The sequence below is a fragment of the Misgurnus anguillicaudatus genome, chromosome 16 (genome assembly GCF_027580225.2).
Source record: "Misgurnus anguillicaudatus chromosome 16, ASM2758022v2, whole genome shotgun sequence".
Lineage (NCBI taxonomy): Eukaryota > Metazoa > Chordata > Actinopteri > Cypriniformes > Cobitidae > Misgurnus > Misgurnus anguillicaudatus.
The window spans coordinates 11,483,109-11,496,210 of record NC_073352.2 but is presented as its reverse complement, the minus strand read 5'-3'; the positions used below and the strand labels follow the sequence as shown (position 1 = coordinate 11,496,210).

Below are 13,102 nucleotides of genomic sequence, written 5' to 3'. Positions count from 1 at the left end.
CAGAACAAACAACTCTTATAAACTGCTTCTTTTTAGTTAACCAAACACATGCCACACATGAGGGTGGCAACACTTTAGTTCTCATGCCACCCCCTTGCCACCTCATAAATAATTTTCTAGATCAACCCCTGGCTATTTAACACCTTATTACAGATAAGCACAGTGTAACACATATGTTCACGCTATAACTCAATGTGTAAAACTTTTAAACACTATTTTTGTAAATTAATCTGTTTGGTCCGCCCAGGTAAAAGTCGTCGTATGTAATTGCCACAAATATGGTGCACAGCGACATCTATCCGACAAGGTAGATAATGCTCTGTAAATCTGCATGGAAGATTGTGTCTTTATTGCATGACAGTCCAGATTCATCAATCTTTTTTCCAAAATTCTGTATTTATAAGAGGCATTTCTTTATTTTGCAAGAAAAGCTAATGGTAAAAAATGCATATTGTTAAATACTTGACAATACATACTTTTCTATACATTTGTTTTTTATTTTTTTAACGACAGATGTAGAAAGGATTTTAGACTCTCCAACAATTAATTTGACTTTTGAGAAATATTTTTAAGATCTGTTACCTAGATACCATAAATCAAAAGGTAACATTTTATAAAACATGACATGATAAAACAACTTCTGGAGCATGCATGATTCTGAAGACTGAAAGGCTCTGAATAAAATTGTGCTCTGATCTTCTTTTGATCTGCTATATTGTATCATCTGATCATTCTGAGTGAAATTTCAGAATAAAGTTAGAAAATAAATATAATAATATAGGCCACCATGTACAATGCAAGGTTGTCTCTAAAGAAATATTTCAGCGAATTATGGGTAAGACCATAATGATTGCCTTACCTAAATAAAGTTGCATTACAATAAAGATTGATAGAAATTATTTAATAACTGAAGATATATAAATTGCATATCAAAACCAGACTCCCAGAATGTTGTCCCATTGTCCCAGAATCCACCCATCTCTGTGTTATCATTGAAACAACACATTTTGTGTTACTTTTAACACAACGTGTTTATTATTTTAACACAAAATGACACATAATGTGTTAAAATTACACATAATGTGTTAAAAGCTTAACACAAAAAGAGGTGTAAAAAATTAACACATCCTTTCTAAGAGTGTAAAAGTCTCATCTGGGTATATTACTGTCTGACGTAGACATATATTGTATATAAGAAATGCATCTCATTCCATGCCAGTATTTTTAAAAAAGTTGCCCGCCAGGAAAAATGTCTTCTATAAATATATAAACATACAAATATATCAAATGAAAGAACTGACCCTCTGCTTTCAAACATAACAGGAAAAAACTTTTTATCCTATCTCCATTTGTTCTCTTTTAATAACCTCTTTTTCTTCAAAACTACAAATTTGGAGCAAAAAGCAAAAAATAATTGCATTTTTGTATAGGATTTTTGTTAAAGAACAGATTCAGAATGATTATTATCACAACATACACAGAGTTTAAAATGTTGAAAATTTAGTTTTTGCTTCAGTTTTTTATAAATTGGGTAAGACCACCATCTAGTGGATAATAGCTGAATTAGAGATTACAATAAAAACTCATCAGGAAAGCGTCATTGGCAGGGAAATGTTTTCTCTTAACTGACAAGATAACTTGTCAATGGCGGGGAAAGAGTTAAAAGCAAGTCTTTACATGTGTTGAGAATCAATGATGTCCAAGTACTTTGCTTCAATGATCTTCGGCAACAAGTAGCTCCTGTGGAAAAGAAAACAGAATATGCAAATATATGCCTGTTTTTGTTAAAACATACATAATCAGCCTCACACTGCAACTTACTGTTTTCAACCAGTACCACTACAAAAAACATGCTGAATGACCAGATAAGATGTGCCAGGTGCTGGTGAACAGCATGCATAAAGCTTTTTGTCCTGATCTAAACTAGTATTTTCAGCAGAGATGTCATAAGGAGAGAAAATGTACATTTTGTACAAGACATCACGCACACATGAAAACGGTAGTAAACAATTGACTTTTGCTGTTTGTTTTAGCAGACATCTCATCTTAAACATAATAAGAATGCTGTGAATCTCTAATACAAGTTCTTACCGTACAGGAATGAGCATGATCATAAGCAAAGGGAAGATCATCTTCATATACGGCAGAGGATACATCCCAAAAACACACAGGATGATGAGCTGAATAATCTGCAGGCCTGTGAAGTAATGCACCTTTCTCTGTGGCACCCTGCGGATGTAGTGAGTCGGGGGGTATGACGTCTGGAAAATGGAGATTTGAGGTTACTGTATGAAATAACAGTGAAAGGTTTTTATTAAATATTCAGGTGAGCTTATAAATGGGTTTAAATATTTAAGTATAATGATTGAAATGCCATTGCACATTAGCACATACATTAGCACAAAATGAAAGCATGTGGGCTGGTTCACTAATCTAAGTCTCTCACTTGTTCTTTAAGTAAAAGGGCCATTCGTTCACACATCTGGTTTCCGTCTATAGATGTAAGGGCGATGTATAGGAAGAGGCCGTAGAGAACAGGCTTCGGTATCCACTGAAGAGGAACCGGAAGCAGAAACACTGATAAACCAATCAGGATGTTCGCAGCCAGCGTCGTGAGTCGTGTCTCCTTCACACTAACTATCCTGCAGTGAATAAGAACATATTTTAGGTTTAACTAGCAAGTCCCTGTAGTTTAAATAGTAAATCAGCAAAGCCAACGTCAAGGGTTTGATACCCAGGAAACATGCATACTGTAACGATACATGTGTATCTTAAATACAGTAACATCTGCCATGCAGTATGCAGGATTGTGTTCTCTAAAAGATGTATGTAGGTGTTTGCTACCACGTTTCATAGAGGTGCCCTCCCTCCACTCGCTGTTCCACCCGCGCCAGCTGACGCACATGCAGCGTGGAGTGAGGGAAAGCTGCGTGCATCCATGGTAACCCCAGCACTGACATCAGGATGTTGATAAACCCAGAGAGCATCAGGTCCCAGTGGTACGCCGTTCCCTTTAGCAGTCTGAAGCACACACAAAGAGATCACACGCTGACTCTCACTACTCTCCCACGACTGTCTACACCGAACCGACAGTGCGAATTGATGGCTGACTGATTTTAGAAAAAAGCAAACCAATGCAGTGTTAGCAAATAAAGAAGGTATGACAGAACAGATGGAAAACAAACGTACAATCATGCAGATGTCTCCACAGACGGTGTATGCTATCTTACAGTATATGGATTAGATTTACAAAAGGCTGCACTTGATTTGTGGATGTATAGGCCTACCTGTTCTCTGGGGCGTTGGTGAGGGACACAACAATATTCTGGTCGATGAAGATGAGCAAGGCCAGGAGAAAGCCAAGACCGCATGCACTTATTATGTTCATCCCTGTGAGTTGGTCAATTGATGGCACTTTGAATATGGTTCCATTGTGGTAGTTGAATACTGGAACTTATGACCAAAATATTGAAAGAATAATAAACAATAAATAATAAACAATTGGACAATGATTTCATTTTTACTCTCCACTAGTCTCCCATTTTGTAAGTAAAACTCTGTTGTTATACAGTCTTTATTTGATCTGTTCTTTGTTTTAATTATGTCATGTTGCAACTGTCCCGTTATGTGGTCAGATGCAGCATTTCACTTTGTCAAATATAAATGTTATTTATTATCATATTTAAAGACGGAGTCCATGATGTTTGAAAGCAAATGTTGATATTTGAAATCACCTAAACAAACACGCCCCTACCCCAATAGAATCTGGACCTTCTGTTGATAGACCCGCCCCACACATACGCAACCCGGCATTTGATTTGATTTGATTGGCTATAAGTGTGTTTTGGTAGTCGGCCCGTCTCCTTATCCAAAGCGTTTTTCAAACATCGTGGACTCAGCCTTTAAGCCTGCTACAGCAGTTTGATTTGGTAGCTACTGTAACAAATGTACTGTAAAAAGTGATTTGATGTCTCAACAACTATGACCTATTATGATAAGTAGCTTTTACTTAAAAACATGCATATTTATGAATTTACTTAAAGCAACACTAAAGACTTATGGCTCTTTGCTCCCCCTACAGGTTAGAAGCGTAATTGTTCATTACCACTGTCGTAAATACTGCAGCATAGCTGGCTCTGATTGGATTGTAGGTCTGCCGTAAAGCAAGTTTTTGTAGTTTTCACTCGAACTACAGGACCACTACCCGACGGTTGGAAACTTCTTTAGTGCGGTTTTGGCCGATAGAGGGCTGCAAAGCGAATGTGAAAGTGCCATTCACCCTGTTTTGAGTGGATGAACCACTGAAACTTTTTTGGAAACGTTATTTTAAGGTAAAAAAAACTCTTTGGTGTTGCTTTAAAATGCATTGTTTATGCAACAAAAAATAAAGTAAAAAAAAAATAAAAGGTATGCATAAAGTCAATTGAAAAATCTGAGTCGTTTTAATTACAGTTTAATTAAAATAGAGTAAACGTCACATAATTTTAAGTTCATTAAACTTATCATATAAGTAAATATATCAGTAAAACACTGTGAGGATTACCCATAAGCCCTAGCCCCTGAATATTTTGATAATGTTTAATAATATTTTAATAATAAATTCAATTTTATTCATATAGCGCTTTACAGTAATAGATGCAGGAGAAAACACAGAAAAATTGATGGACAACATAAGCAGCAGAATACAGCGGCTAAGTTTAAACCGTACTAGCGAGCATAATAATAATGTAATGTATAGAAGAGGGTGCTAAGTTAAGCCAATGTCAGCAGCCTCCCCAGGGGTTGAAAAAAACTCTAGGAGAAAAAAAACTCCTGGCTTTTTTAGTCAGGAGGGAAAAGTCCTAGGAGGGAAAAAACCTTGAGAGAAAGCCAGACAATAAGAACGGATGATGCTTTTAAATAGTTGTTAATAAGAGGTAGAAAAAAGGTTTAGGCTCTGTTTAGTATTATTGATGTTGTTTTGTTGTAAATGATAGTTTTCTGTCAATTTACCGTTCAGGTGATCATTGTTTGCTTTGGTAAACATGGACTCTGTTCAACACATTATATTTCCACAATAATGAAGTCCCACATTAAAAATGCACTTGGTACCCTACATGAACACCAAGTTAAATTAATTTAACAATTTGAGTACAGTCTACATGAGCATTATAAGTTAAGTAAACTGATTTTACATATTTTATTTTAGTAAAGAAGGTTACGTAAACTCCAATATTTGTGTAAAGATAATGTTTTTTCTAGTTCTTTTGACTTAAAAATTTACTTAAAAAGCATGATGCAAAAATGTGCATATTTGGTTCCAAAACGCAATAAATCAATTTTGACTAATTTGGGCAAAAATGTGTTTTCTATACCAAGAAAGTGACAAGATAAAAACCACTATTTTCTGTTACAAACTTTCACATAGCATCTTTAGGTTATAAAAACATAAAAAAATTAAAATCCATAATTTGATTTTCAAAGATTTATTATAAAAACTGAATCTTTTTTCCACAAAATGCAATAAATCCATGACAAGTTTTTTATTCAAAATGCTATAAATCTATAAATGTGCCATTATCTTTGCCATGTTATATTCATTTAGTTGACTAGTTGTATACACTGATTAAAAAAATAAACATTAATGGCATTAATCTAAACACTTACTTTGTCATATTAATAAAACTCATTGCTGCTGTCATCCTTGGGACGTTGTCGCTGAACTTTTTTAACAGCATTCAGCTGTAAAATTGTTTTAGTCCTGCTTGAATTTCGTTGACTTCGAGTAAAATAATGTAAAGTTTTTCATAAGATCCCCTGCCGTCAATGTGTTTGCATAACAGAAACTTGATGCTGTCGGGTGAGAACAAACAACAGCCGGCATTTTTCCGTCTCCCGAGTGCCTCTCACGTAAATTATTAGATTTTGATGGCTTACGTTTCTTTCACGCCACAGAAAACCACCACAGGTTTATCAATGCCGTCAAAAGTATTATTTTGTTTTTGTTTGTTTGTTGTTCACGAAGTAAGTAGATAAGATAAACTAAGTTTCCATGTATTCAACGCTCCGCCATTGTTATTTACAATGAATGATGCACTGTGATTTGTTGAGCAGATTTATTGCATTCTGCAGAGAAGGGGGAGTGGCGTTTATCACATTTTGGGAAAAAGGGAGAAAAGATGACAGAATAACACGGTGAATATCGGATTTTGCGTAAAATTAAGAATTTACTTTTTAATACTGACCTGATACAATACTGATTTTGGCGGTAACTCATTTTTTTAAATGCCGTTTATCGCGTTTTGGAACCAAACTCTTCATATATTTTAGATAAATCCAAAAAAAATTATTTTTACAGTGTTGGCTTGATGTATTAAACCAATACAAACACTTTCCAATATGAACACTTTCTAAGAAACTGAAGGAAATGCAAAACCTATTGCAAACATCCCTGCTCTCCCCAATACACTAAAAGTACATAAAATTGCTTTGGATAAAAATGTTTACCAAATGCATAAAATGTCAATGACTTTTAGGGTGAACTATCCCTTTAGCTCTGATTATTTCTGAATTCATTAAAGTTTAAAATTATACCCAACCCGAAGGGTGTTTCTTTAATGATAGCATAAGCAAAACTACAAAATCATTTTCTCTGTATGTGCAAAGAGGTTGAAAACATCAAAGGTGAATGTTTTGTTTGATTTGAGAGCCTGTAGGGTCTGTGCTTACGCTGTATATCAATAAAAAGGCAGGAGCCCACGAAGGAGAATATGACCACAGAGATTGGCAATGCACAGTCTGATACCACCTCCCTGACTTTAGCATGCAGGAATGGGCTGTGAGGAAACAAGAAACAAATATTAAAAAGGCTAAAACAAAAACGCAGATATATTCCATCTGTCTTCATCTCCAAAAAAAATTCCCCATTACCCCTTAGATAATATGACTTTAAAGCCATTTTCTATCATTCGAAAACAATTTAGTTTAACTAAAGTAGGTAAGAACAAGTGACACAGCACTAGCAACTAATGAAGCTTATAATTAACTATCCTATAATTACCTTCTCTTGATGAGAAAGAGAGCGTATCCCAACCATAGTGTTCCCAGCATCAGAAGCAGACAAAGAATAGGGCGCTCCCTGGTGCACAGAACGATGGTTGCAGGGATTGAGATGCCTCCGCTCTGTGATCCGGTCACTTTATGATGAAGTATTACATTCAGGTGTTGTTCTTCTGTGCTCCCATTAACCAGTATAGGGCCGTGGTAATACTTATGAAATACTTGTGAAGAGAGATACGAAGGTAACAAATTGAAACAGAATTATCAATGGCTCACATGAATGTATTCCTTTGACTTTAGATGAAAAGAATAAAATAAATTCTGTCTTTAATTAGGTACCTTCATATACTGTATCGTTTCAAACCTGTTTTTTATCCTATACAATGACAATGAATGCTGGCAAAGGCTGCCAGGCTCCAAAATGCCAAAAAATAATTAAATGTGTACTATAAAAATTAAGTGACTAAAAGCATTACTTTTTTAAATAACGTAAATACTTCCAATTTTGCTCTAGTACGCCAATACTTTTTATTCTCTCCCTATCTCCATCTCACTTAGCCTCTCTTCTCGGTTAAATCTTCATTAATGATTTATCTCTAAGGTACGAAAAGCCCTGAAATTGCCCTCTCTGTTTGAAAATCAGTTCCAGCAAAGCCTGTGGCCCTTTACAGTACGTGTCAAAGCTGTGAACTTACTGTTTATGGTTCCTTTTAGAGCATCACCCACAAAAGCGATGGAGATGAACAAAGCAATCACTTCCTCTGTGGAGCTGAGAGGACACGTAGGACACAGTGAGCAACTGATCTTTCCTTTATCAAAGCAGCCGAGCGCAAACCGAGACATAACAACAAACTCAAGGCACACCGCGAACAGAGATTACAGCACAGAAGACAAGTAAACACAGATTCATGATGGATGTTTATGGTACAGAGAGAGGCTACAGAAGATATGGCGGAGTTATATGAGGATGAGACGTCTGCCTAAAGAAAAGTGCAATAGCAAGGAGAAAAATCAATTTTTGCATTGTATGAAAATAAAAATTTGGTGGTTTGCACATGCAAACACAATACTAGAGTGAACTATGGTGAACTACCGGGTGGTTGTGAGTGTTACCTAAAGTATGAGCAATAGTAATAGTAATGCTTGCTTTAAAGGTGCAGTGTGTAAAGTTTAGGAGGATCTATTGACAGAAACGCAATATACATACGTAACTATATTATCAGTGGTGTATTAAAGGCGCTCTAAGCGAATCTGTGAGATGTTACTTTTTGTTGATGTTTGAACTGTTTTCAAACAAACGGAGCGTAGCTAACTCCTCCCCCTCCCTTCCGTGCCTTCATGAACGCGCCCCAACCCCCACCCCCAAATCCGTCTTGTCGTTTATTGGCTGGAACACTTTGTTTTGTTTCGTGGTGCTAGGTTTGGCCACTGTGTTTTTATTGCAGTTTGTGAAGCCTGGGCTGTCTACAGAGATCGCGTTTTTTTACAGTTTGATCAGCGGACAGGCAGCAAGCAGATAGTAAGGAGATGTTTGCTGTATGTAACAAAAAAAATGTTATGGTCTAAAACGCGTGAATTCGCTTAGAGCACCTTTAAGACCTTACATAATAACCTGTTATGTTTTTATTAGCTTAGAATGAGCAGTTTTATCCACATACATCACGGGTCCCCTATTTCGCACAGCCATGTTTCTACAATACTGCTACTGTGTTGTTTTTATTCGTTGGTGTTTTCAGAGGAAGCTTGCGTGGTCACTACATGGAATACGCACGACGACGACGAAGAACTGTGGTTGTCCCTGACTCTGAAAATGGTAAGAAAAACTTTGGCCACTGAATCCTTGCTGAACAGTGTAGCTATTTACTATTAGCTAGCTTCTTCGCTACTCTTACCTTATCCTAACTAGCATGCATCAGGCTAGCTAAACCAGCGAATAAGACACTGAGTGCGTTTACATGCACATGTCTTACGTCGATTATGCTTAATAAACTGATAACACGTGGGGTCATGTAAACACGTAAAATGTTTTCTTTTATCAGGGAAAGCCGATTAAAGACGTAAGCAAAAACTGATCGTCACAGGTAGTTTTTTGCTCATTACCCCTATTCCGTGTGGCATGAAAACACCTTAACCGGTTTTCTCACATTTTTCTTCATGTGCGCATGTCTCCATGTAAAAGATAAACGTCACTTGCAGAAGTAAGCGCAAAGTAACGCATAAAAGTCTCCACTTGACTAAAGCAGTTGGCAGAGAAACTGTGAAAATAAAAGCTCATGTTACATTTACAGGTTTTGCAGACACGAGAAGAGATACAACAGTATATCTTAAAGGGACAATAAGTAGGATTTACCCCCATCTAGTGGTGAAATTGTATTTTGCATTCAAATGAATAGTGCTCTCTAGCACCTCGCTTTTCCAAATGCGTGTTGCAACTACAGTAGCTGTTATGTAATCACTGATCTCCTTGTCCGTTTCACATGTTCTGAATGAAAACGCATTGTGGAAACGCGTTGGTAGGCTAGTGCTTTTTGTCCCTCTCTGCTATTATAGTTTATCAGTATGGCGAAACAACATGAAAGCCTCCTTGGACTTACCCATGCAATATAAACAAAGAGAAGAAATTCTAATCTTACAAAGAAAACTTAGATCATTGGCAGAGGTCATTTGACACCATCAAGGACATATTTATGAATAAAGACATTGATTTTGATTAATAAAACACTTAAAACCCTACTTACTGTCCCTTTAAGACAGATTTACCGTCAGCTTTTTGAACGGCTATTATGTACTATATGTGGTCACTACCTGTGAGAAACCTGACAAATCTCCAAGTCCAATTCATAGCAGTTGTCTGAATTTTTTTTGATTTGCATGTAAATGCATGAAAACAATTTTTGATGTTATTGGCTTATTCTGTGCATGTAAATGCGACAGCTGCCCTCCAGGACCAAGTTTGGGCACACCTAATATAGAAAATATCTCCTTCTACTACACTGACCGTTTAAAGAGCTTCATAAACAGGCTGACATTGAAAATCCCCCCCAGAATGAGGAAGAAACTATTCCACAGTCCAATACAGGCATAAAATGCAGAAAAATCAAGGTCGTAGTCGTCGCAGATGCCTCTGATCACTGCAGTAAACAAACACAAATTAGAAAACTCCATCAGAACAGTTGAATACTCTGACAGTGAACTTCACTTACAGTATAAGAGCTGAAGTAGGTACAGTACCACTGATGAAGATGGCTAGAGGTGCTGTGGTGAGAGGAATAACCATAGGAGATCCAGCAAACATAGAGTAGATCACTCCTCCAATGCTTTGACCAATAATGGTCTTCTGTACATCTGCAAAGAGTAAAAAAAAACAGATAGATATAACAGATAGGTCTGTATGTTATGTGCCAGTCAGTAACACACCTTTATCAGAATGCCTTGCCCTAACAGCTAGTTTAGCTGATCAACCAACTATCTAGACCAGCTTGGACCAACTTAGTTATAGTTACTAGTTACTTCTCAAAAATAGTAACTGAGTTAGTAACTGAGTTACATCATTATAAAATGATGTAAAATTATTCTTTGCTTAAGTTGACGTGTCGTTTTTCCCACATATCCCAAACCACAAGGACAGCGAATCAAATAAATCACATGAGTAGAAACACAGGTGATAACTGACTTAATGTCAAACTTTTTTCCGGTTCTGGGATGACAGAAATAAGAAGTTTTAGAGGTGTTGTTACATTGTGCACAATTTCCACAACGATAATTTCCATTATGTAAAGGACTAATTATTCTCTGTGTGGGACTCGGAGTAGTACTCTGAAAACGTGCGTGTACAAGACAATCTTTTAGGTTCTTCGCCCTTCTAAATACAATCAATGGAGGATCTTGAAAAGTGACACTTAATTCTGAATCGGATGACAACAGGTGCCAATGTTTTTTGAAGATGGATCTCATTAGGTGAGTGGTAATGAAAGTAAAAGAATGTTTTTTAGCTACTCTGGTCTTCTTTTTTAACAATTCTGCACGTGTCTTATGGAGAGTTACATTAAAGGCTTCATCAATCCATTTGGCGGGATATCCCCGATCTACAAATTTCTTTTTCATAATTGAAGCCTTCTCAATGAAATCCGTGTCAGAATGGCATATTCTTCTTAGTCTGAAGAATTGACTTTTGGGAAGACCCTTTTTCAAAGAAATAGGATGAAAACTGTTAGCTAATAATAATGTATTACGATCAGTTTCTTTAGTGAATAAGGTCGTAATCAATTTCCCATCATTTTTCAAGATCCACATTTCAAGAAAATGCACTTTAGTGTCATTGATCTCACAAGTGAATTCCAAATCCTCAATAAAGTTGTTCAAGATGGACACAAATTTTAGAACATCATTGTGATCGCCCAAGAAAATACAAAACACATCATCAATGTATCTGTACCATTTCAAGATCTGTGAACAATATGGATTTTTTCAGGATTAGACACAAAACAATGTTCAAAATGACCAACAAACAAATTAGCATAATTAGGGGCAAAAATCGAACCCATAGCTGTCCCACTAATCTGAAGATAATAGTCTTTATCAAAGCTGAAATAGTTATATTTTAGAACATATTTCGCCATGTCAATCAGAAAATCAGTCGGAGGTGTAACATCACTCCGTGTGGACAGATAATACTTAAGGGCATCTAATCCCCTCTCATGTGAGATGTTGGTATATAGACTAGTAATGTCCAAAGTCAGTAACAGAGCATTCTCATGTAAATCATGTAACTCAGAAATCTTGCTAAATAAAGTCAGTAGAGTCCCTAATGTAGGCAGGTAAGGCCTGTACATAAGGTTTAATGAAATAGTCCACATAATTAATGAATTAGTAATTAGTACCAACCACTGTCTTTGGACCCAGATGCGGTCAGCACGACTTCACAGTCTGTGCTACTTCATTGGCGTCTGTGTGGTGTGTCCCTACCTTAAGCCCGGTGCACATTGTGAGTTTTTAGCCAGGATTTAGCTGTCTGAGACCAATTTTGAAATCTTAGAAGATAACTGGAATCCTAGGCTAAAATCTGCTGTCTTTGATCGCTAGTTTGACATGTTCACAGACAGCCGATTAATGACCGTTGCGATCAAAATTCTGGCAGTGTCTGTGTGACATCTCCAAAGACAACCTGCAGATTAAGAACCAAAAGAAGCATAGAACCAGATGACACAATTAAGGCGACAACAACAAACCAACGCAGACAAAATGTCGAAAAGAGCCAGGTGGACTGTACAGCAGAATGAGAAACCTGTGGAGGTATTATGGAAAGATAAAGAGTGTTTGTACAATGTGTCATCGATTCGCCATTGTACCATGATAGGATAAAAAGGAAGCAGCCTGTAAAGAAATTTACAAATGTACACAATTTTCTTCTTTTTATGCTCAAGACAAATCATGATTAAAATTAATGCTAAATGTTGTTTCGGTTTGCTAACTTTCGCTTCATTGTGTGTTTGCCCAGCCATCGCAGATTGATGACGTGGAACTACGAATGCGTTTGTTTGTTTGTGTGCGTGCGTCCGATTTTTAAAGATAAAGATGAAGAATCACCAGAGATAATTTAGTTATGTTTCTCACATGCTGTTTATGAGCAGATCCATAATGGTCTGTAGAGAAAGCAATGAGAACGTGTTTAAAACGTCTGTGTGCAATACTGATCTTTCAGTCCGTGGATGTTTCTTCAAATGGTGAAACAAGGACCTGCATGTAAAACCAGCTTCCACCAGAGATTGCTCTTATCTGGTTTAACCAGCAAAGACTAAAACAATTATTTTGCCACTAAACTGCTATAAAGCAACTAAGCAACAACCAAAAGTACAGCCAGTCACAGGCATTATGTAAAACACCACAGACCTATCTCTCCTCGTGTGCTTTCATCATTCAAAGAGCCAAACGCTATAGCTGGCAGAAGAATAGCGATGTAGAGGAAGATGGCCGTAGTGGTGTACTTGAGCAGAGACCTGTTAGTGCCCAGAATACCTATGGGGGTAAACCACAGAAAAATCTCTTATTTTTAGTAAAAGTGAAG

At 36.7% G+C, this 13,102-nt stretch overlaps 1 protein-coding gene across 3 annotated transcripts in view; it reads right to left on the bottom strand.

Moving 5' to 3' along the window:
• Window positions 1-559: 559 nt before the first annotated feature.
• The window catches only part of LOC129422358 (solute carrier family 4 member 11), a 33,582-nt gene continuing 21,039 nt past the window's right edge, over window positions 560-13,102 (bottom strand). The window contains exons 9-19 of one of the 3 annotated variants that reach the window (XM_055178245.2): window positions 12,928-13,053; window positions 10,270-10,383; window positions 10,037-10,169; window positions 7,734-7,807; window positions 7,040-7,259; window positions 6,709-6,815; window positions 3,288-3,453; window positions 2,845-3,021; window positions 2,447-2,642; window positions 2,092-2,261; window positions 560-1,740 (exon numbers count right to left, since the gene is read on the bottom strand). In XM_055178245.2, the coding sequence (XP_055034220.2) occupies window positions 1,674-1,740; window positions 2,092-2,261; window positions 2,447-2,642; window positions 2,845-3,021; window positions 3,288-3,453; window positions 6,709-6,815; window positions 7,040-7,259; window positions 7,734-7,807; window positions 10,037-10,169; window positions 10,270-10,383; window positions 12,928-13,053 (1,550 nt within the window). In that variant the 3' untranslated portion in view covers window positions 560-1,673. Of the gene's footprint in view, window positions 1,741-2,091; window positions 2,262-2,446; window positions 2,643-2,844; window positions 3,022-3,287; window positions 3,454-6,708; window positions 6,816-7,039; window positions 7,260-7,733; window positions 7,808-10,036; window positions 10,170-10,269; window positions 10,384-12,927; window positions 13,054-13,102 lie in introns of those variants that run through there. The other 2 variants (XM_055178246.2, XM_055178247.2) reach the window with 2 other exon arrangements.